Here is a 22,244-nt window from a genome sequence, read left to right on the forward strand (position 1 = left end):
AAAGAGCTTGAAGCAGCAGATTATGGAAGCAAAGACAAGGAACTATGAAAAGAATAAAGGGATCATAGCTGAATTAAAACTGAGGCTTAGCTAGGCTTACAAACAAGAAGAGATGTACTGGGCACAAAAGGCAAGATGCAGGTGGCTGCGAGAGGGAGACAAAAATATAGCTTTCTTCCATGCAAGAGTGAAAACTAGAAGGCAAAGAAATAGACTAACATGCCTGCAAAATGAAACTGGGAAATGGTGTGAGACAGAACAGGAAATTGAAGAGGAAATATGCAGTTTTTACAAGAAAGTATACACATCTTCTCAGCCATCTGACATCGAAGAAGTTACTGAGGGAGTTCCTTGTATAGTCACTAAGGAGATGAATGCAATGCCGATTAAACCAGTGGAGGAGAGGGAAGTGAAGACTGCCTTATTCTCTATGCATCTAGATAAGGCTCCAGGCCCTGACGGTATGTCCCCATTCTTCTTCCAAAAGTACTGGAATATTTGCAAAACTGATATTGTGTTGGCCATTCAAAGTTTTCTATATGGTGGACATCTGCTCAAAGCTTTAAATGAAACAACAGTGACCCTGATTCCCAAAGTAGAAACCCCTATTAACTTGTCCCAGTATCGACCTATTTCTTTGTGTAATGTCATATATAGAGTCATTGCAAAGGTGTTGGAAAACAGACTGAAAAGAGTCATCCCAAAATGTATTAGCTATACCCAATCTGCTTTTGTCCCTGGTAGACATATCCTTGACAATGTTATCCTAGCCCAGGAATTGATTCACTTCTTGAAATATAAGAGAACAGGCAGAAATGGTTTCATGACCCTAAAGCTCGATCTATCCAAGGCCTACGATAGAGTAGAATGGCAATTTCTAGGAAGGATGATAATGAAAATGGGGTTCTACCCCATCTGGGTAAAATGGATCCTAAACTATATCACTACTGCAGCTTATTCTGTTAATGTCTGATAGGGAGATAATTGTGCGCTTTATTCATTGATATTTGGTCTTGATTTTGACTATTTATTGTCCAGAGTAATGGGTTTCTGCTCATATTTGGTATTTGTGTTATTTGCAGGCAACCAGTGTTAAAAGTGATAATAAGAGGTAAAATTCCAGAAGACTAGTCATTCCAGAGCGTGCCCATGCCAGAGACCGCAGAGATGCGTGAAAAAGACGGACTGCGGGACCTGTCCCTGAAAGTTGCTGCAATTCTTGGGAGATGTGTCTAAAATTACGTGGGATTAGGAAATATCTTCAAAGAATACCTTTGGCAACAACTTAAGGAAGAAAATAAGGAAGCTATCCTTTATGAAAACAAACTCTTGATTGGCAAAGAAAGAGGCGGCTACGAGACTTTAAATAAGACAGCAGTAGACTAGGGTTTATCATCTTTCGTCTTTGTCTTTTACTTCTCAATGCAAGTCTTAGACTGGCGGCGATACCCTTTTACTTTTCATCAACAAAAACTCCATGAAAACTTTGAATTGCTTTGTTGTCATGCCTTTGTGGCAAGGTTAGATCGTTTATCTAGTTGAGGAGTAATCAAGGCCCGGAGCACGAATAATTGTGAGATCGTTTTGTTTATTCTAAATTCTGTGTTTGTGAGTATTTAATTATTCTTTGTTTGAATAGCCTATTATTGTTTGGATTTATTGGATCAATATGGCCAGTTGTTCAATTGTCTAAATAATATATTGTCAATTAGGACAGGGGTGCGTATCACTTGAATGTCTTAAATTAGTGGCAAACGGTACCAATTTCATTACCTTGCAAGCAGTCTAATCTGGGTCGTAAGAATAATTAATCTAGTTTAAATGAACCCGCATATGTGTTTATTAACTAAAATTGGGTCTCTCTAATTCCTAAAACTGTAATTAGATTAAATCTTTCGAGCGTCTTTGGGGTTATCTATTTTACAAGAGGGTAGTTTACGAGCGTCTCTGGACTACCATATAATTAAGGAGAGATTGGGAGTTTGGCGGTTGCTAAATTGCTAGAACCAATTTATTTGTGATCCCTGGTATCTATGATCAATTGTGTGAACCGGTGCCGAGATTATCTCCTTGACTAGGTTGTGTCAATTAATTGTTTATTTCATTCTTGAGTTATTGCATTCATTGTGATTGTTCGTTTAGTGATTTTAAGTCTTTAATTTGTTTCATTTATTTATTTCTCTTTTAAAAATCCCCCAATTATCCGTGTGTGATAAATCTACCAGTTCCCTGTGGAAACGATCTACTTACTACTATACTCATTCAGTTTTGGGAGTAGGTATCATTATAAATTTTATCTTTGGTAATTTGACAGCCACCAAATTTTGGTGCCGTTGCCGGGGAACTGGTGCTTGAAGTGATTTGTTGCACAAGCTTGTTTTGTTTAGTTCGTTCCACCTTTTTTTTTCCTAGTTATGGCTGCTAATATTTCGTATTTTGGTGATAAACTGGATTTTATTTCTAAAAAGGGTTATAGGACTTATGCCTTTTCTAATTATCAATTGGCTGTTGTGAATTGTGAAAGTTATTTTGCCTATACCCCACATTTCAAAATGGCCTGAGTACTTCAATCTAAACTTTTGGAGATTTTTCACCTCAATATCAGACATGGTATAACCCTTATTCAACCGAATATGATCAAAGATGGTGGGATAATTTCAATATTAATTATGAACAAAAGCCAATAAGTTCTCAACAGAAAGGGTTTCAACAACCATCATCAATATCAGGTATGTCTCTTGAAGATATGGTTAAATCATTAGCTGATAGCACTTGTCAAATATGGCAGGACTCGCAGAGATTTCAACAGAAGACATATCAACTTCAACATGAGACATGTCAACTTCAGCAGGAGATAATGAATTTTCATCAGGAAATGATAGATTTTCATTAGGAGACACAAGCGAGCATGCGTAATCTGACAGATCAAGTGAATCAATTAGCATCTAAGATAATGCAATTGACTTCTCAAATGTATGAAGAATTGCCCTCACAAACTATTATCGATCATGAGGAAGATGAGAGTGCAATTATCCTGACAAATGACATAAAACTGCAAGAGTCTCAAGAAGACAGATCTAAAGATGCAGTTGAAAAGAAAGTTAAAGTGCAAGAAATGAGACCCCAACATCAAATTGTTCAAGTGAATAAATCCAGTGAACAATCGCCGAATGCGGTGACATCTCCTCCATTCCTTAATCAATATTCTCTTGATTCTTATTCTTTAATTCCTGTTAGTGAGATTGATTTTATTATGCCAGAAAATTTTGAGTTTCATGACAGGAATAAGTTAAGAGTCATGATGACAAAATATCTCGAACTAATAAATGCTCTTGATGGAGGAGTGAATGAAAATTTAAGGTCATTACTTGTATGTTTGGCACCATCTATAAATACATGGAAGACCGTACCTCGTGTGCTCAAAGATTACTCTATCTACGAGGGTTATCAGGATTATACAGAGGATGAAACATTGAAAAAAGGCACAAGATTTTATCCTTCGTGAATAAACAGGGCAATGTTTAGTCAAATGCATTAAAGAAAGGTGCTACTTGGGAGGCAACCCAAGAGTTTCAATCTTTAGTCATTTTTTTTGTGTTTTTATTTCATATTTTTGTGTTCAAGTTCAAATTGTTTTGGATTCCTATTGATAAAAAATCTTTATTGTAGATCTTGGGTGTGTTCTGTGACGTTTTACTAGGATTAGATTTTGATGAACAGAAAACTATGGGTTCCAAGGCGTGCCCACGCCTTCCAACCATTGCGAGGAAGGAAAAAATAAAAGAGCCTTGCAAGTCCATTTCACCATTCAAACAAAGAATCTGGCAACTTTCTTCGCCCACATCAGCTTGCAACCCCCTCAACCTCCTTTCCTATAGTGCTCTTGTGCCCTTGTTGTCTCTTAGGGAAGTTCTAGCCCCTTTCTACTTGATTTCTATTTTTCTTTGCTACATTGAGGACAATGTAGGTTTTAGGTATGGGAGGAAGTAGTCAAAAGTTTTTAGAACTTTATGCTATGATGATGATTGCAATTATTCTACAAACATGAGCAATGATATTATGCGAGTTAAATATCTTGTCTTCTTAATAATGGAATTGAATGATGAATTTGCAAGACTTGGCAATTAGTAACCATTTTGTGAGCTATCGAGCCAATGAGCATTTCATTGTTAACTGCTCTATTTTCTTTCATTGAGTGATATCACACATGATTTGATTGTTCTAGAACTTGCTTTGTTATCCATGTCAAGATCACATTCCTGAGTTTGATGCATTAAAATGATAAAGGCACTTAGGTTAACCCTTTTTGGCTTTCTAAAAGACCAATCCTAATCAGATCTCCCCTACTTGATCATGGTTGAGCCTAGCCTTTTCTTTGGTTAATAACTCATTTTGTCACCCCTAAACCTCTCGTGTTCAAACCCTCTTTGTTTCTTTTTACCCGTGTCAAAGAAATGCCTTGATTTCAGTGCATGATGATTTCGAATTGGGTTGAAGAGGATGATTGAAATTAGCAAGTATGTGTATATCCCCATGTAGTTGGGCGTATTGAAAATGAAACATCAAAAAAAAGGAGCAAAAACAAAAAAAAAAAAAAAGAAAGAAAGAAAAAGAGAAGGGGGAGAAAGAGAAAAAAGGAGCACACCAAGAAAGAAAAAAACACAAAAAGAAAAAGAAAAAGAAAAAGAAAAGAACAAAGGAAAAAAAAGAGTTCTGAAGTGTTGTTATCAACATGTGTTCTTTTGAGATAATTGGGTGAAGTTCTTGGTTGTGCTTGCACTTGCTAATTTTTGAAAAATTTATGGGTATGTTCTGAAAAGATCATTAGAATGAAGAAGGAAGTTGAAAGTCATGCAGTGGGTCAATAGTATTTTCTTTGACATAATGAGCCTAAACTACCTATTTGATCCTGCCCATACTTAAACCCCATTACAACCCGCATCAAGACCCTTCGATTTTTGCATTAAATTTGGTTTCAGTGGTAGTGATATTATATATTAGCAAGCATATGGTAACATTATTTTATTGTGTGGTGAGAGTGGCCCTTTTTGAGCTTCATATCGGTGTGGAGAGTAATCATACTCCATTCTATAAGAGAGGGTTAAGTCTTGCAATTTCTAAATTTGATAACATTGTTAGGATGATTGGGTACTTGTGTTCGCATGGTGAACTGCTACATGTATGTAACCGTGGTTGTATCTCTGAGTTTTGAAATGCTTGAGGACAAGCATTGTTTTGGTGTTGGGGGGAATGTCAATGGCCAAAAGATGGGATACGTCAAACCACAGAGGGGTATAAGGCAAGGAGATCCCCTATCTCCTTACTTGTTCCTTATATGTGCTGAGGGGCTGTCCAGCTTGATGAACCAAGGAATACAAAACAAAGCTATAACAGGTGTCCAAGTGGGAAAGGAATGTCCATAATTGTCTCATTTACTCTTTGCTAATGATTCTCTCTTTTGCTATAAAGCTAGTATCCAGGAAGCTAAACTAATGAAGGGGATGTTTGCTATCTACGAGAGAGCTTCAAGACAGGCCATCAATTATGAAAAATCTGTTGTGTTCTTTAGTGCAAACACAAGCAAGGAAATGAGAAAGAACATCTGTACTGCACTAGGGAATATGAAAGAAGCGGCAAGTGGAAAATACCTAGGCCTACCTATGCTGATAGGTAGGTCTAAGCAACACGTATTTGGCTACATCGAGCAAAAGGTGAAGGACAAGCTACAAGGATGGAAGAGAAACCTATTAAGTCCAGCAGGAAAAAAGACCCTTATCAAATCTGTGGCAATGGCACTCCCCACCTACACCATGTCATGCTTCAAGATACCCAAAGTATTGAGCAAGAACATAAGCAAGATGATAGCTACATTCTGGTGGGGTGGGGGAGAAAATGAAAGAAAAATGCACTAGACTAGTTGGAAAAAAATGGCTCAGGTAAAAGGTAGAGGGGATCTAGGATTCAGAGATTTAGAAAAATTCAATGAAGCACTCCTGGCCAAGCAAATGTGGAGAATACTCACCAATCCTAATCTGCTTGTAAGTAAGGTGATGAAGGCCAAATATCTAGCAAAACCACAGAACTGGAGTAAGGATCCCCCAAAAGCAGCCTCTTGGGTATGGAAAAGCATAATGGAAACCAGGAAAATGGTGAAAGAAGGGACAGGAAAACGAGTAAGCGATGGGAAAACAATTGATATCTGGCAGGATAAATGGATACCAGGGAGTGACAATGGAAGATTAAAAACTGAAAGACATCTACAATGCACGATCAGGAAAGCAGTTGAACTAATCACCGATTGAGAATGGAACCAGGCAACTCTAAAACGTTGGTTTATAGAGAAGGATATCCAAAAGATAAAGACTATTCCAATAAGTACCACAGGGTGCCAAGATAGATTGTACTGGAGATACACCAAATTAGGCGTATTCACTGTGAAATCAGCCTATGATGCAGCAATGGAAGTAAGTTAGGAGCAGCAAAGGGGAAGGATGCAAACAAATATTGGAAGCACCAGCTATGACCAACAGAGCTCAAAAAATCTGGAAGAATGTATGGGCCTTACAGCTGAAACACAAATTAAAGCATTTCATTTGGAGGTGTCAACATCACAGTCTGCCAGTGAATGTACAGATAAGTAAGAGGACAGGCAAAGGTTGATCGGTTGCAATTTTATCATTTATTTTATTATTAATTTCCCCTATTACCTGATTTGATGTGGATTAATTATTAGATTCTACTCACTTTTCGTAATTTACATTTATTTCAGGGAGTAGAACAAAAATATCATAATAAATGCCAATTTGACAGTTATCAGGAAAGAGTTCAAGTAGCAGGCATCCAGGATATTTTTGGAAGAGGGGGACACAAGTCCTTTTTGGTAATTTGCGGAAGAAAAGGAACGAAGGGCTGGAGTCTTCTTCTCCCTCTAGGAAGAGAGCCGCCGTGCAGCACAGAGAGACTAATTAGATACGAAATGGAATGGCAATTGATGAGCACTAGCTGGACGTTTTAGCCTTTGACTTTTCTTAGTTGTTTAGTTCTTAGTACTTACCTTTTCATTCCGTGGATGGGAGGAACAATTAGGAAAACATTGAATCATCTCCTGTTCCTTTGCTTTTCTTTATCCCTTTGACTAAATTTAATTTGCCCATCTTTCACCTGATGGCCGCGGCTCTTTCGCCAATTTTGTGTGGGTTTTGTTCAGCAAGAATGAACTAATTTTTCCTTGTCTAATCAAGGGACAACGGATGCTTTGGGTCATCTAAAATTGTGAGATCGATTTAATTTTATCTTTTCTTTTTATTTATTGGTATCTGCATATTCTCTTATTACAGTGATTATGATTGTTCAATTAATTGATTGTCTTGGATCCGGATAATTAGTTGATTGGGTAATCTATTGTCAATTAGGGCATTAAATTTGTAATTGTTTAATTGCTTTAAAATAGTGACAACTGGCATGATTGCGTTCATGTCAGGGGAATACGCGGGCTAACCTAAAATAACCCTGGTAGTGTGTTATTTGGTTAGAATAGAGCTCCTCTAATACATAAGGCAATTGGAAAATTAAATCCTATGGGCGTACCTAGGATTATTCTCCAATTAGGGCAGTGATTAGCGGGCGTACCTTAATCACCGACACCGTAAGGAGGGGTTAACTGTCATCGCTTGTTTGACAGTTATAACCTATTTATTAATAAATAATTGGAATTGGCTCTGCATCGATGATCAATTAGGTGAACCATTGCTGCAATTATTTCTTGACTAGATCCTTAATTATCACCCATTTGATTTTAGTAATTTGTTATTTAATCTTTAGTAGCTTCTTAGATTTTAGTTGAATTTCTTTGGTTGTCACCTTCTGCACAAAAACACCCCCTTGTCACTGTGAACTTGAAAAGAAATAATTACTCCCAATCCCTGTGGATTCGACCCTACTCACCGCTATCTACTGAAATTACTTTTAGTTTGAGCAGATTTTTATTATTGCACAGGCTGACCCTGTCAATTTTTTACGCCGTTGTCGGGGACTGGTGCCAGATTAATTTGTTTCTTTTTTAGTTCATCTTGTCTTCATTTTTTTTAATTTATTTTTCTCTCTTTTTATATATAGTTTATGGCTGCTAACACTCCGTATTTTGATGATAGACTGGACTTTATTCCTGAATGGGGTTATGAGACTCATGTTTTTCTAATAATCAATGGGTTATTGCAAATTGTGAAACTTATTTTGCCTCAGGTTATTCAACTGACACATGCCCCGCATTTCAAGATAATTTAAGTGATCCAATTGATACTTTTGGAGATTTTCCACCTCGATTTCAAACGTGGTACGACTCTTACCCAAACAGGTATAATCAAGGATGGTGGGATGATTCTAATTTTAATTATGCGACCGGACCAATGGGTTTTCAACAGCAAGAGTCGCAACAACCATCATCCATGTCAGGTATGTTTCTTCAGGAATTGATTGAATTATTTGCTACTAATACATATCGATTTCATCAGGAGACACAAGCAAGCATGCGTAACCTGGCAGATCAAATGCATATATTGACATCCAGGATAGAGCGATTAGCTTCTCACCTTGAAGAATTACCCTCACAGACCAACATTGACCTCGAGGAAGATGAGAGTGCAATTATCCGACCAAATGACATGGAACTGCAAGAGTTTCAAGGAAACTGATCGAAAGAAGCAGTTGCAAAGGAAAGTGAAGTGCAAGAAATGAGGCCCCAATATCAATTCGTTCAAGTGAATGAATTCAGTGAACAATCTCCAAATGCGGTGACATCTCTTCCATTCCTTCATCAATATTCTTCTGACTCTTATTCTTCAATTCTTGTTAATGAAATTGACTTTATTATACTAGAAAATTTTGAATTTTATGACAGGAATAAATTAAGAGTAGCGATGACAAGATATCTTGAACCAATAAATGCAAGTGAGGGAGGAGTGAGTGGAGAATGCATATCATTGTTGACTTGTTTAGCACCATTTACTAGTCCATGGAAATCCGTAACTCGTGTGCCCAAGAATTACTCTATTTACGAGGGTTATCAGAACTATATAGAGGATGAAGCATTAAGACGAATTACAAGATTTTATCCTCCATGAACAAAACATGATAATGTCTAGCCAAAGACATTAAAGAAAGACGCTCATTGGAAGGCAAGCCAATTCTTTTTAGTTGTTTGTTCATTTTTGTTTGTTAGTTTAAATACGTTTTTTCCTTGGATTTGACTGATTTATGGTTTCAATTTTCGTTTTTGATGACTCATAGGCATCCCTCTAACATGACGCGCCCGCATCAACTGGGCGCGTGGCACAGTGCCTGTGCTTAGTAAAAAGGGTTTCGATTCCCTTGACGTGCCCGCGTCATGACATAGGGAGAGTTCATGGTCAGAATCGTCAGAAGGGGTTCTTGTTCTCATGACGTGCCCGCATCAAGTCGCCTGGAGAGCTCTAGATTCCGTGCCTCCTTGACGTGCCCGCGTCACGTTTGCGGGAAAGGTAAGGGTACGTTTGGATTGGTGTTTTTGAACCTGTTTTTGAAAAACTGTTTTTCACATTCCAAATGCTACAGTAAATGTGTATTTCAAAAACAACTTCAAAAACACCAATCCAAACAATATATCAAAAACAACTCCAAATATATTTCAATTATGCATATTTAATTTGTATATTTTAATAAGTATATTTCAATTTGTATATTTTAATTATGTATTTTATATGTATATTTTAATATATTTTAATTATATATTTTAATATGTATATTTCAATTATGTATTTTAATATGTATATTCAATTATGTATATTATATATATATTATATTAATATAAATATGTTTATTTCAATTATGTATAATATTATATATATTATGTCAATTGAAATAAATATTATATATTTATATAAATACATTTATTTATATATAAATTTATAAATATATTTATGCAATTTTGTTTTATAATATATATTAATATGTATATTTCAATTATGTATATTATATATAAATTATATTAATATTAATGTATATTATATATATTATACATTTCTAATATTATATATTTACATATACATATCATAAATATTTTATTTTATTTAAAATATATTTTTATATATTTATAATATATTTACATAAATATTATATGTTATATAAGTTATATATAATATATTATACATTTGTATAAATGTACATTTATATTAATATACATAATATTAATTTTACATTTATACATAATATTAATACATGTATACATTTATATTAATTATATTAATACATTTCAACATAATATTAAAACATATTTGTAATATATTAATTTATACATTTATATAATATTCATTTATAATTTATACATTTTTAATAACATACACTTATACATTTAAATATACATTTATATTATGTATTATATATAATATAATACATTTATAAATTTATATTAATATACATAATATTAACTTTACATTTATACATAATATTAATGCATATATACATTTATATTAATTATATAAATACATTTCTACATAATATTAATATATATTTATAATATATTAATTTATACATTTATAATAATATACACTTATAATTTATAATATATTTATAATATTCATTTATAATTTATACATTTATAATAATATACACTTATACATTTATAAATATATTTATATTATGTATTATATAGAATATAATACATTTATATATTTTTATATGAATATATAAATATATTTATTTATAAATGTATTATAAATGCATAAATGTATATTTATATAAAAATTATAATTTATACATTTATACATTTATAATTTATAATTTATAATAATATACATTTATACATTTGTAAATATAAATGTATTATAAATGCATAAATGTATATTTATATAAAAATATAAAAATTATAATATTCTAAAAATACTCAAAAATATGTTTCAAAAATACCTCTAAAAATAATCCAAAAAAATCTACAGTAAAAGTTTTTCATATAGTTTTTGAAAAACAACCCCAAAAACAACTAATCCAAACGGACTTGTTTTTCAGATTCGAAATGCTACAGTGGTGTTTTTGAAAAACAACCCCAAAAACAGCTAATCCAAACGGAGCCTAAGTATTCAAAAAAACTCAAGAACGATTATTGATTTTCTGTTAATCTCTACTTTTGAATTTTAAAAATAAATTTTGTCAATAATAAAAAAAAGGAAAGAAGTTATATATAAAAAAAAATCTTCAAAAAAAAAATTTTTCAAAAAAAAAAACACTTTTTTTTTTAGTAATTAACTAAAAAAAAGGGAGAGTCTTCCCGTAAAAAAAATTCTAAAAAGAGAAAAAAAATAAAATGGAAAAAAAAACTATTTCCTTTTTCTTTCTTCTTCCTTGTTCTCCTCTGTGTCGACCGAGGCTCCTTCGTATGCCGCAATCTCCTTCCTCTCAAAGACCGCTGCAGCCTTTCTCCCTCCATCGCAGTGGCGACGAAGCCCCCACCATGGCTGCGCGACTCCAGCTCCATTAAGCTCCGCAACCACCTTCTTCCATTTTTCCCCTCCTCGCGTCTCGGGCGCGCTGCCGCCGCTACCTCTCTCTCTGCCACGCACCGCAGCCACACCGCGAGCCACTGACACTCCCTTGCAGTTGCCCAGCTCCTCTCGCCTCCGCGCGCGCAGCTCCTCTCCACCTCCACCCCGCGCCAACGGCACCAGCAGCGGCAGCGCTCCACTGCTGTCCGCCGATCTCTCTCTCTCTCAACCCACGCCACTCATGAAGCCGCGGCTCTCCAAACGCCGCCGCTTTCCACCTGAGCGTCGCAAGCTACTGAGTCCCTTGCCGCACCTTCGCTCCATGTAGTCATCGAGGTGGAGGTATTCGTCTAACTCCTGTTCTTTAACATGTCCAGCAGCCCGTGTTGGTAATTTTTCAATTTTAAGTGCATAGGGCAATTTTGGAGTCATTTGGGATTTATTTTGCCGCTTCAGTTATTGCGTAAATTGAAGTGAATTGTTGGACTACTATGGGCATCCACTGAGCGCTGCTTCACTTGGGTTTTTGTTGAAATTTTTGCTGATTCGGTTGGCTAGTTGAGATTTTTCATTTACTAGAGTTTACCCCCAGTGGTACTGGTGGGAATATTTTAAATTGAATCTGTTACCTCTAATTGGTTGGCTGAGTTCTTATTGACAAATTTCTAAGCTGTCGTAGTTGCATTTGCTGGTTTTGACTTATCATTGCCTGGCCAACTGGAACCATCTGTTGAGATTTTGGGTGGACCTACATACTGCAATTGTCTATTGATATTTGGGTGATTTGGTTCTGCTACTGCCTGTTGATTTGGAAACCTGGTTGCTTGATTTACTTGTTGAGATTGGTAGTTTTCAGTTGAGTTGTTGGGGCGCTCTAGCTGTTGGTTTCTATTATTGATTTGGAGGGACATTGTTAGTGATTTGGGTTGCCTGTTTGCATTGTTTCTTACCTATGTGTGCATCAGTGGCATTGGTTGGGATGTTTTGACTAGCATTTGTTATTTCTATTTGGTTGGCTGCCTGATTGGGAACTAAGTGCTTGTCATTGTGTGGTTATTATCAAATTTCTAAACTGCTTTTGCTGGAATTGCCGATTTTGAGTTAAGAAATTAACAGTCCAATTGGAGACATTTATTAAGATTTTGGGATGGGCAAGTTTTGTCAGCTTTTATGCAGAAATTTGGCAGCATTTATGCAGCACACCGGAATTTCTCCTTAATTTCTGCCTAACCCTCAACTATTTTGACGACTCCAGGGAAGTACCGTTGCCCTTCTCCTTCCTTTTGTTGTTAGTTTATCACATTGAGGGCAATGTGTGATTTAGGTGTGGGGGGGAGCAAATGGGGGGTGCTAGCGTTTCTAGTTTTTAGGTGTTATTTATTTATTTATTTATTTTTCTCATATTTTTTTCCTTTCTTTCTTTTTAGTTTGTTATTTGGCCATCTTTCGTGTATTTCCTTTCTTTCTTTTTAGTGATTAGTTCACATGTGCATGCCAAGGTTTGATGTTGGATTGTTGCCCCTATTTCTACTTTTGCCTAGTTTTAATAATAAAAATGTATCGAGTTAATGTGGTTGAATCCAAGAGCATTTCTTTGGTGAATATCAGTGATTATGTAGCTCTTTTAATTTTTGGTTAACTTCTCTAAGTATAGGAAATAATTGTTGGCATTTTCATGTGAATTGGTCCAATGATTAATTTTAGTTCTCTATGTTTGAAAAATGAGGTTAGCTGACGCAAATTTTCTTTTGATTTTTTGTGTTATTTTGAGTTTCTGATGTTATTTAACTGTGAATAAGAGTTGGCTGTACTCCGCTAGTCTTTACTACCGAGTAACCGGGGATCTTCACCAAAAATGTCGATTCTCGCGTAAAAAAGTACTAATTGCTATGAGTACGTGGTTACGTGGCGATAGAAACTGAGTAATCGGGCTCTTTCATCTGACAAATGTCGGAGTTCGCGTCAAAAGGCTCCAATGGCTAGCGACTAAGTCTTTTATTACTATTGAGAACAGCAAAAAAAAAAAGAGGGAAAAAATCAAAAAAAAAGAGAAGAGAAAAGTAGACAAATGTGATAAAAAAAGTGAAGGTTGTGTTAGTGTATAAAAATAGTCATCTCGCCGATTTATAGATTTAATGTTGAGATTTTGGTTAATAGTTGGACCATTTGCTGATAAATGTTGTGCGTCATTCCATTTTCTTAGATTAGTTAACCTGAAATTGGAGGAGTTTGTGATTTAGAAACTAACCAGAGTGATGTTTCTTGGATCTTGATCACTAATGCTTGATATATATTTTTCTTGATATTTTGGCAATATGGTGGATAGGGCAATAGTCTTTGTCAAATATTGATGTTTGTTTGTTGTTCTCATGTTTGAGGACAAGCATGGTTTAGGTTTGGGGGGAATTGATCGGTTGCAATTTTATCATTTATTTTATTATTAATTTTTCCTATTACCTGATTTGATGTGGATTAATTATTAGATTCTACTCACTTTTCGTAATTTACATTCATTTCAGGAAGTAGAGCAAAAATATCATAATAAATGTCAATTTGACAGTTATCAGGAAAGAATTCAAGTAGCAAGCATCCAGGGTATTTTTGGAAGAGGGGGACACAAGTCCTTTTTGGTAATTTGCGGAAGAAAAGGAACGAAGGACTGGAGTCTTCTTCTCCCTCTAGGGAGAGAGCCGCCGCGCAGCATAGAGAGACTAATTAGATACGAAATGGAATGGCAATTGATGAGCACTAGCTGGACGTTTTAGCCTTTGACTTTTCTTAGTTGTTTAGTTTTTAGTACTTACCTTTTCATTCCGTGGATGGGAGGAACAATTAGGAAAACATTGAATCATCTCCTGCTCCTTTGTTTTTCTTTATCCCTTTGACTAAATTTAATTTGCCCATCTTTCATTTGATGGCCGCGGCTCTTTCGCCAATTTTGTGTGGGCTTTGTTCAGTAAGAATGAACTAATTTCCCTTGTCTAGTCAAGGGACAACGGATGCTTTGGGTTATCTAAAATTGTGAGATCGATTTAATTTTATCTTTTCTTTTTATTTATTGGTATCTGCATATTCTCTGATTACAGTGATTATGATTGTTCAATTAATTGATTGTCTTGGATTCAGATAATTAGTTGATTGGGTAATCTATTGTCAATTAGGGTATTAAATCCGTAATTGTTTAATTACTCTAAAATAGTGACAACTGGCATGATTAGGTTTGTGTCAAGGGAATACGCGGGCTAAGCTAAAATAACCCTAGTAGTGTGTTATTTGGTTAGAATAGGGCTCCTCTAATACATAAGGCAATTGGAGAATTAAATCCTACGGGCGTATCTAGAATTATTCTCCAATTAGGGCAGTGATTAAAGTGCGTACCTTAATCACCAACACAGTAAGGAGGGGTTGACTGTCATCGCTTGTTTGGCAGTTATAACCTATTTATTAGTAAATAATTGGAATTGGCTCTGCATCGATGATCAATTAGGTGAACCATTGCTGAAGTTATTTCTTGGCTAGATCCTTAATTATCACCCATTTGATTTTAGTAATTTGTTATTTAATCTTTAGTAGCTTCTTAGATTTTAGTTGAATTTCTTTAGTTGTCACCTTCTGCACAAAAACACCCCCTTGTCACTGTGAACTTGAAAAGAAATAATTACTCCCAATCCCTGTGGATTCGATCCTGCTTACCGCTATCTACTGAAATTACTTTTAGTTTGAGCAGGTTTTTATTATTGCACAGGCTGACACCCTGTCAAAGGTAGTCCAATGTGTAGAAGCTATTGGGAAGAGGTGGAAACAATCGAGCATATGCTATTCTTCTGCCAAAATGCTGAAACCACCTGGAAACTATCACCAGTGCAATGGGATGGTTTGAAGGATATGAGAAGCAATTTTGTAAGATGGTGGGAAGGAATATTAGGAGCAAAACAAAGGGATCACGGACAGGAGCACATTGCTCTCACCGTAAATATCCTATGGCAAATATGGAAGGCAAGAAACAGGAAAGCTTTTGAGACAAAAGAGACAGATCCCAGAAAGTCAGTACAGCAAGCTATAGTAGAGTGGGAAGAGCATATAGAAGCTCAAAAAGACACAGATGGAGAGTCCATTCAACAAACAACAAACTCAAGCAATAGAGGGAAATGGATTCCAGCACCAGGGGGGCTGATAAAGATAAACACAGATGCTGCGTTCTCACAAAACATAGGGAGAACAGGCATAGGTGTTGTGGCTAGAAATGTAGAAGGTAAACTGGTCAAAGCCTGGGCACGAGCTGCACACAAGACTAGTGAACCACAAATGGAGGAAGCATCATCAATTAGGATGGGAATGCAAATGGCTCAAGAAGCAAACTGGAGGGCAGTAGAATTCCAATCTGATTGCAAAGAGGTGGTGGATATGATAAACAAGGAAACTGGGCAGCAATCAAGGGTAGATATTATCCTTGAGGACATTGCGATTATGAGATATTTGTTTGCAAAATGTACTTTCTCTTTTGTCCATAGAACTGGAAATTGTTGTGCATGTAGTTTGGCAAAGTTTGTGGTAAAGCTAACTAAAAATGTTGAATGGAAAGAGTACTTTCTCATGTGGCTCCATGAGAGTGCACAAAATGATTACAAAGGAAGCAATTCTGATGTATCCAATCTTGTACTATCAAGTTAATGATATGATGTTTGACAAAAAAAATATTACACCTACTAAGACACCTTCTCACTCTCCTATAAAAAAATGGCAAACTTGGTGATGCATCACACTAAATTCGTGCATTTTTCATTCGAAATTATATGGAATTACAAACTAAGAGCAGTGTTTTCATAACTGGATCGGACTGGCCGGTTCGACCGGTTGGACCCTAAACCGGACATGTCACCGGTCCGATCTAGTGTTAAAGTCGCAAGGTAATGAAAAACTGTTGAAAACCAAGCGAACCCTTCAAACCGTAAACCAGCGATTTTTTAAAATTTTCAAATATTCAGCCAAATTTTTCAAACCAATAATAAGAATGGAGCTCTTGGGATTCGAACTCAGGTCTCTACAATCACATCAAAGGCTTGCTACCGCTGGACTATGTTCACAAGACAAGCTTTTTGTTGTGTACAATGCTATTTATCTTAAGTTAAAAACTAAAATCTAATTAAACAAAAGGAAACCCTAGCACTAAGACACGGACACCAAACAACACTTTTTGCTTTTGTTTCCCTTATCCTTGATTCTCTGTCTCTGCTTCTTCTCTTGTTTTTTTTTTCATTTTTTTCTTTGTAACCTTTCCACCTCCAAATCAAATACCCATGACAAAATATTTCTCAAGCCTTCCCCATTATTATCAAGTTATAATCTTAGTTGATTTATAAGCAAGTTGGAAGCTTCAACTTTCATAAGAGTTTTTTCATTTTGATGAGTTTAATTTTTTTTCCTTTTCAAGATTTTTGTTTTCTATTTCTATTTGCAAATGATTCAATACAAATATTCAAAAAATTTTATCAAAAGAAAATTTTCAACTAGTCCATGACAGAGATGCCGTTTGTCTTGTGATAAGTGTATTATCTACTATTATAATTTTACAATTTTTTGGAGTTTCATGTATAACTTTTAGGAAATTTATTATTATCTCAATTTAAATTTAGTTTTAAATTCAAGTGTAGAGTGAAGACCCATGAAGTACTTAGCATTAAAGTTGCAAAAAAAAACAAATAGAGAACTGATGAACCGACCGGTCGAACCGCGAACCGGCCCTTTCTCGGATTTACTGGCTGGTCCGAGTTTAAAAACATTGACTAAGAGTTTCATTCGAGCATTCATCCGACGTTACCGAGCATTCCCCCCCCCCCCCCCCCCCCCCCCCCCCAACGGAGCATTTGCCCCGTAACATGGGGCAAACACACAATAGCACTAACGTCTCGTTTAAACGTTTTGGGACATTTGGGGCTCATCCCAAAAATGCCTTTGAAAATAGTGAACATATTAATTGCAGACTTTTCAGCTCCATGACGCAAAGAATAGATAATTAATCCCTATCTTTTACATAATTTAATTCTAGATATTTTTCAGATTATTTAAATTCCAAAACAATATAAATAAGGTTGGAGGGAGTGTTACACTTGTGTGTAATTTTCAAAGTTACACACACCTAACCTAGCAACCTAACTACTATTGTTTTGGTTATTAATAAGGACTAATTTCATTTTGCACCTCCAAACTTATACCCTATCCTAATTTTGTACCTTAAGCTTTAATTCTAGATCCTTTACACACTAACTTCTCATATTTATTCCATGAAATATTGTACACACATCGTTATACCTCTATCACTCTACTAAGTGATAGCATATTTACCATCATCTTACAATCTCTGTCAGTCTATCAAAAATGTGTAAATTTGCATGATCCTCTATTTTATTTAGTTTTGCTAACATTATTATCGATTGGAATTAGGTGGGATAAATCTGAGATGTTAGAGTGCAAAGTATTCAAACTTAAAATTTAGTAAGCATTGTGAGAATCACTAACAAGTGCAGGGTACAAAGTGAAATTAGTCCTATTAATAATTCCGTTCTTTTAATCTTCCACAAAGTCAACTCTGGAGTCTATAGCTTTCCAATTCCGATACTTATCTGGAAGGATTTTAAGAGTCGTGGAATCTTGTGTAAAGAATTTCCTCCCTTCGTAGTACAGTCTCGTTTCACTACAGCAGAAATGAGACAAGGACCACTGAAATTGGGGATACGTACACACAAACGGGTTGGTCCTCCAGCACAGCTGGCAACCAGCATTGTGGGGACATTCATTTCGTAGTATTATCAAGGTACACAGGAATCAAGTGCAAATATATATCTAATGTTCTAGATGAAATAATGACTTTTAACACCTTCGCGGAATTATGTTCAACTATTCTAAGTGATACTAAAAGCTTCTCAGAATGTGATCTCAAGATTGTATAGATTAGTCAACATATGGAAGTAATTCTTTTGTGCAGATAATGCTGTCACATTACGATGTACAAAGTGATGGTTTTCGGATGGACTCGAAATAGTGAATGGAGGAATTAAAACAAGCTCCACCATTAGCGTAACCATCCAATATTTCCAAGGGCCACTAGGCCTAGAAATCAAAACCTCTTTTCCGGGTTTGCTAGAGTCAATCGATACTGCTGATTCCACATTGATAAATTACTTGAACCAACATCGGATTTTGGAGGAATTTTCAAGCTAGTATCAGCATTGAGCCATCAGCCATGTTGGTTCTGATCAAGCTTATACTGCTTGTGGTTTCTGCTCTAGTTAGCTTTGCATCTTCCCAGGACCTTAGCATCACCTACAATGGATTCCGTTCTGCAAACTTGAGTCTGGATGGCATAGCTGAGGTCACGCCAAATGGCCTCTTGAAGCTAACCAATGCCACCAGGCAAGAGAAAGGTCATGCCTTCTTTCCTAATCCTGTCAGCTTCAAGAATCCTCCGAATTCTTCTGCTTTCTCCTTTTCCACCACCTTCATCTTTGCTATAGTGTCTGAAGATCCTATTTTGAGCGGCCACGGAATTGCCTTCGTGATTGCACCCACAAAAGGCCTTCCAGGAGCTCTTCCTAGTCAGTATCTCGGCCTCTTCAACGGAACCAACACAGGAAATGACACCAACCATGTTTTTGCAGTGGAACTCGACACGATCCAAAGCAAAGAGTTCAATGATATCAATGATAACCACGTTGGGATAGACATCAACGGACTGAACTCCACACAAGCAAAGCCTGCAGGTTATTATTCCAATGACAACGGTATTTTTCAGAACTTGACTCTTTTTAGTGGTAAAGCAATGCAAGTTTGGGTGGACTATGATGGAACAGCTAAGCATATTAGTGTCACATTAGCTCCAATACGTGCTGGTGAACCAAGCAAACCTCTTTTATCTTTAACCTATGATCTTTCTTCAGTATTACATGAAACCATGTATATTGGATTTTCATCATCTACCGGTTCAGTGCTAACATTCCATTACCTTCTGGGGTGGAGTTTCAAGATGAACGGTGTGGCTCAAGGGCTTGATCTTTCTCAACTTCCTAAGCTCCCACGAGTTGGACCTAAGAAAAAGTCTAAAGCATTAACAATTGGTTTACCTATAATTTTGATTGCTTCCCTGTCAATTGGAATCTCTGGTGTAATCTATCATGTGAGAATAAAGAAGAAGTTTGCAGAAGTGCTTGAGGAGTGGGAGCGTGAGTTTGGTCCTCACAGATTCAAGTACAAAGATTTGTATATCGCTACAAAGGGTTTCAGGGACAAGGGATTACTAGGAAGAGGGGGTTTTGGTAGGGTATATCATGGAGTCCTGCCTAGCTCCAAACTTGAGGTTGCTGTCAAGAGGGTATCTCATGAATCCAGGCAAGGAATGAAACAATTTGTGGCAGAAATTGTCAGCATAGGCCGGTTACGCCATCGAAATTTGGTTCCACTTTTAGGTTACTGCAGGCGAAAAGATGAACTGCTATTGGTTTATGAATACATGCCAAATGGAAGCCTGGACAGGTTTCTATACCAGCAGCCTGAGTACACTCTGAACTGGAACCAAAGATTTCGAGTCATAAGAGGTGTAGCATCTGGATTGTTTTATCTACATGAAGGATGGGAACAAATAGTGATCCATAGAGATGTAAAGGCCAGCAACGTCCTGTTAGACAGTGAATTGAATGGAAGATTAGGAGATTTTGGGCTTGCCAGATTGTATGATCATGGAACAGACCCTCAAACAACTCATGTTGTTGGAACACTTGGATACCTCGCGCCAGAGCATACTAGAACTGGCAAGGCTACAACCAGAACAGATGTCTACGCCTTTGGTGCCTTTTTGCTTGAGGTAGTTTGTGGCAGAAGACCAATAGAGCCGCACTCCCCAACAGAGGATGATATTTTGGTTGATCGGGTGTTTTCTTGCTGGAAGAAAGGGCAAATTCTTGAAGCAGCTGATGCAAACATGGGACTTGATTATGTGAAAGAGGAGGTGGAATTGGTTATGAAGCTCGGATTGTTGTGCTCGCAGTCAGAGCCCACAGCAAGGCCAAGCATGCGTCAAGTTGTTCTATACTTGGACAGCGCCTTGGCACTGCCAGATTTACACTCACTTGGGATTTCTGCCACTGGCCTGTCTTTTGCAAGTCAAGAAGGTTTCAGTGATTTTAACTTATCATACCCATCCTCAATGGACAAGCCATTTTCACACGCTTCCTCCTCTGCTGCAGAATCGCTACTGTCTGGAGGTCGGTGATTGAGGACAAAGCTTTCGGTTAATGACTTTTGGGAGAATTATGCAATTGATGCAATTGCTGATCAATAAGACACTGGCTTTCTGTTTAGTTTGGCATTAGGGAGTAAGCGATGTACATAAAGAACAAAAGCTAGCCATTAATGAGAATTTAGTAGGTTTAAATGAGATTGGTAGATAATATTGAGCAGTAATTGATTCATAACAAAACCTTTATAGCACCATCCTGGGCCTTGCTTGAACTATATCTTCTGGAAAATGATAGTACACGAAAGATATTTTCTGCAAATAAAACCAAATTCTGTATTGAATACTGAAATAATTCCAAATTAACAGAAAGCAGAATAGAGGATTCTGCAGCTGTCATCCACGCCCCCAAATCAATAATGTAGCAGTTTATAACTTTTGGTTTCTAAAGCTTCTAACAGATCTGTTAGGAAATTGATTTAATTTCTTTTAAGCAAGTTTTTTGTTTTGTGTGAAAGTAACTAGTTTTCTAATTGATTTTAGTTACTCGAAATAGTTGTCAAGGAATTTTCTATTTGTATGAGTTTAGGAATAGGAGTTATTTCTTATTCTGAACTAATTCAGGAATTAGCACTGGTTTCCTATTGTTATTTGAGTTTTGGCCAAATAATATTCTCTATAAATAGATGGGTTAGCATACTACATAAGAGACACACAAGGGCACACAAGAGGCGAGCCTTAAACATGGGTGGTGAGAGAGAATTCTTGGAAGATGAGAAATGATATACAAGGGTTGGGATTGGATTCAAATTGTATTTTTGTATAAGGTTTTTCTCTCATAATAAAGAACGGGTTTCTCTCCGTGGACATAGGCTCAATAGTGGAGTCGAACCACATTAAATATTGTGCGTCCCTTATCTTTCATACTTGTGACTTGTTTGTCATTAAATTGTCATGTACTTGATATCTTAATAGTTGTTTATTCCATATTTTGATCGTAACAAGTGGTATCAGAACTTGGTTACGAAATTGGATTGCTCACAAGCACTTGAATTCTAACAAACTGATATCAGAGCGGGGTTCATGGTTGGATCCTAATTACCTATTGAGATCAACTAGATTGGCGGTTATTACCAATTGAACAATTTAATAGGTGGTATTTTTGTTTCAATAGTTTGGGAAGAAACATTGAAGGTGAAGAATAGAAAGTCGAAAAGTATGAAGATACTTGACGTTGAATCTAGACAGGTGATTCAAGGATCAAGGAAAAGGTGGAGTTCAATCTTAATTTTGGATATGAATCGCTGGAGACATTCTCACACCTCCAACAGTTGAACTTCATTCTAGTGGCTTTTAGATTTCGATTATGTTCTTTGGGTAGTGTGACACGTGTCCTAAAGAAACAAAATGATCTAATTTTCATGCACCACTGATAGTTATGAGTTTTTTGTTTTAGGTGGAGTTTTGGAAACTACATGTGACGAGACAGTTCTAAGGATGGGAAAAAA

At 36.2% G+C, this 22,244-nt stretch overlaps 2 protein-coding genes and 1 long non-coding RNA gene across 3 annotated transcripts; all 3 read left to right on the plus strand.

The window, feature by feature from the left end:
* The first annotated feature begins 11,327 nt into the window (after nt 1–11,327).
* LOC140036982 (uncharacterized) lies at nt 11,328–14,551 on the plus strand. The gene is made up of 2 exons (XR_011840698.1): nt 11,328–11,852; nt 14,030–14,551. It is a non-coding gene; the product is annotated as an uncharacterized lncRNA (long non-coding RNA).
* A 730-nt stretch (nt 14,552–15,281) lies between these two features.
* Nucleotides 15,282–16,181, plus strand: LOC113728957 (uncharacterized). The gene has a single exon (XM_027253302.1). It carries the CDS (start codon nt 15,282–15,284, stop codon nt 16,179–16,181), a length of 900 nt encoding a protein of 299 aa, XP_027109103.1.
* Nucleotides 16,182–18,373: 2,192 nt separating this feature from the next.
* On the plus strand, nt 18,374–20,950 carry LOC113732388 (L-type lectin-domain containing receptor kinase IV.1-like). Its single transcript, XM_027258111.2, has one exon. It carries the CDS (start codon nt 18,751–18,753, stop codon nt 20,770–20,772), a length of 2,022 nt encoding a protein of 673 aa, XP_027113912.1. The 5' UTR covers nt 18,374–18,750; the 3' UTR covers nt 20,773–20,950.
* The last annotated feature ends 1,294 nt before the right edge of the window (nt 20,951–22,244 follow it).

The sequence above is a fragment of the Coffea arabica genome, chromosome 2e (assembly GCF_036785885.1).
Source record: "Coffea arabica cultivar ET-39 chromosome 2e, Coffea Arabica ET-39 HiFi, whole genome shotgun sequence".
NCBI lineage: Eukaryota > Viridiplantae > Streptophyta > Magnoliopsida > Gentianales > Rubiaceae > Coffea > Coffea arabica.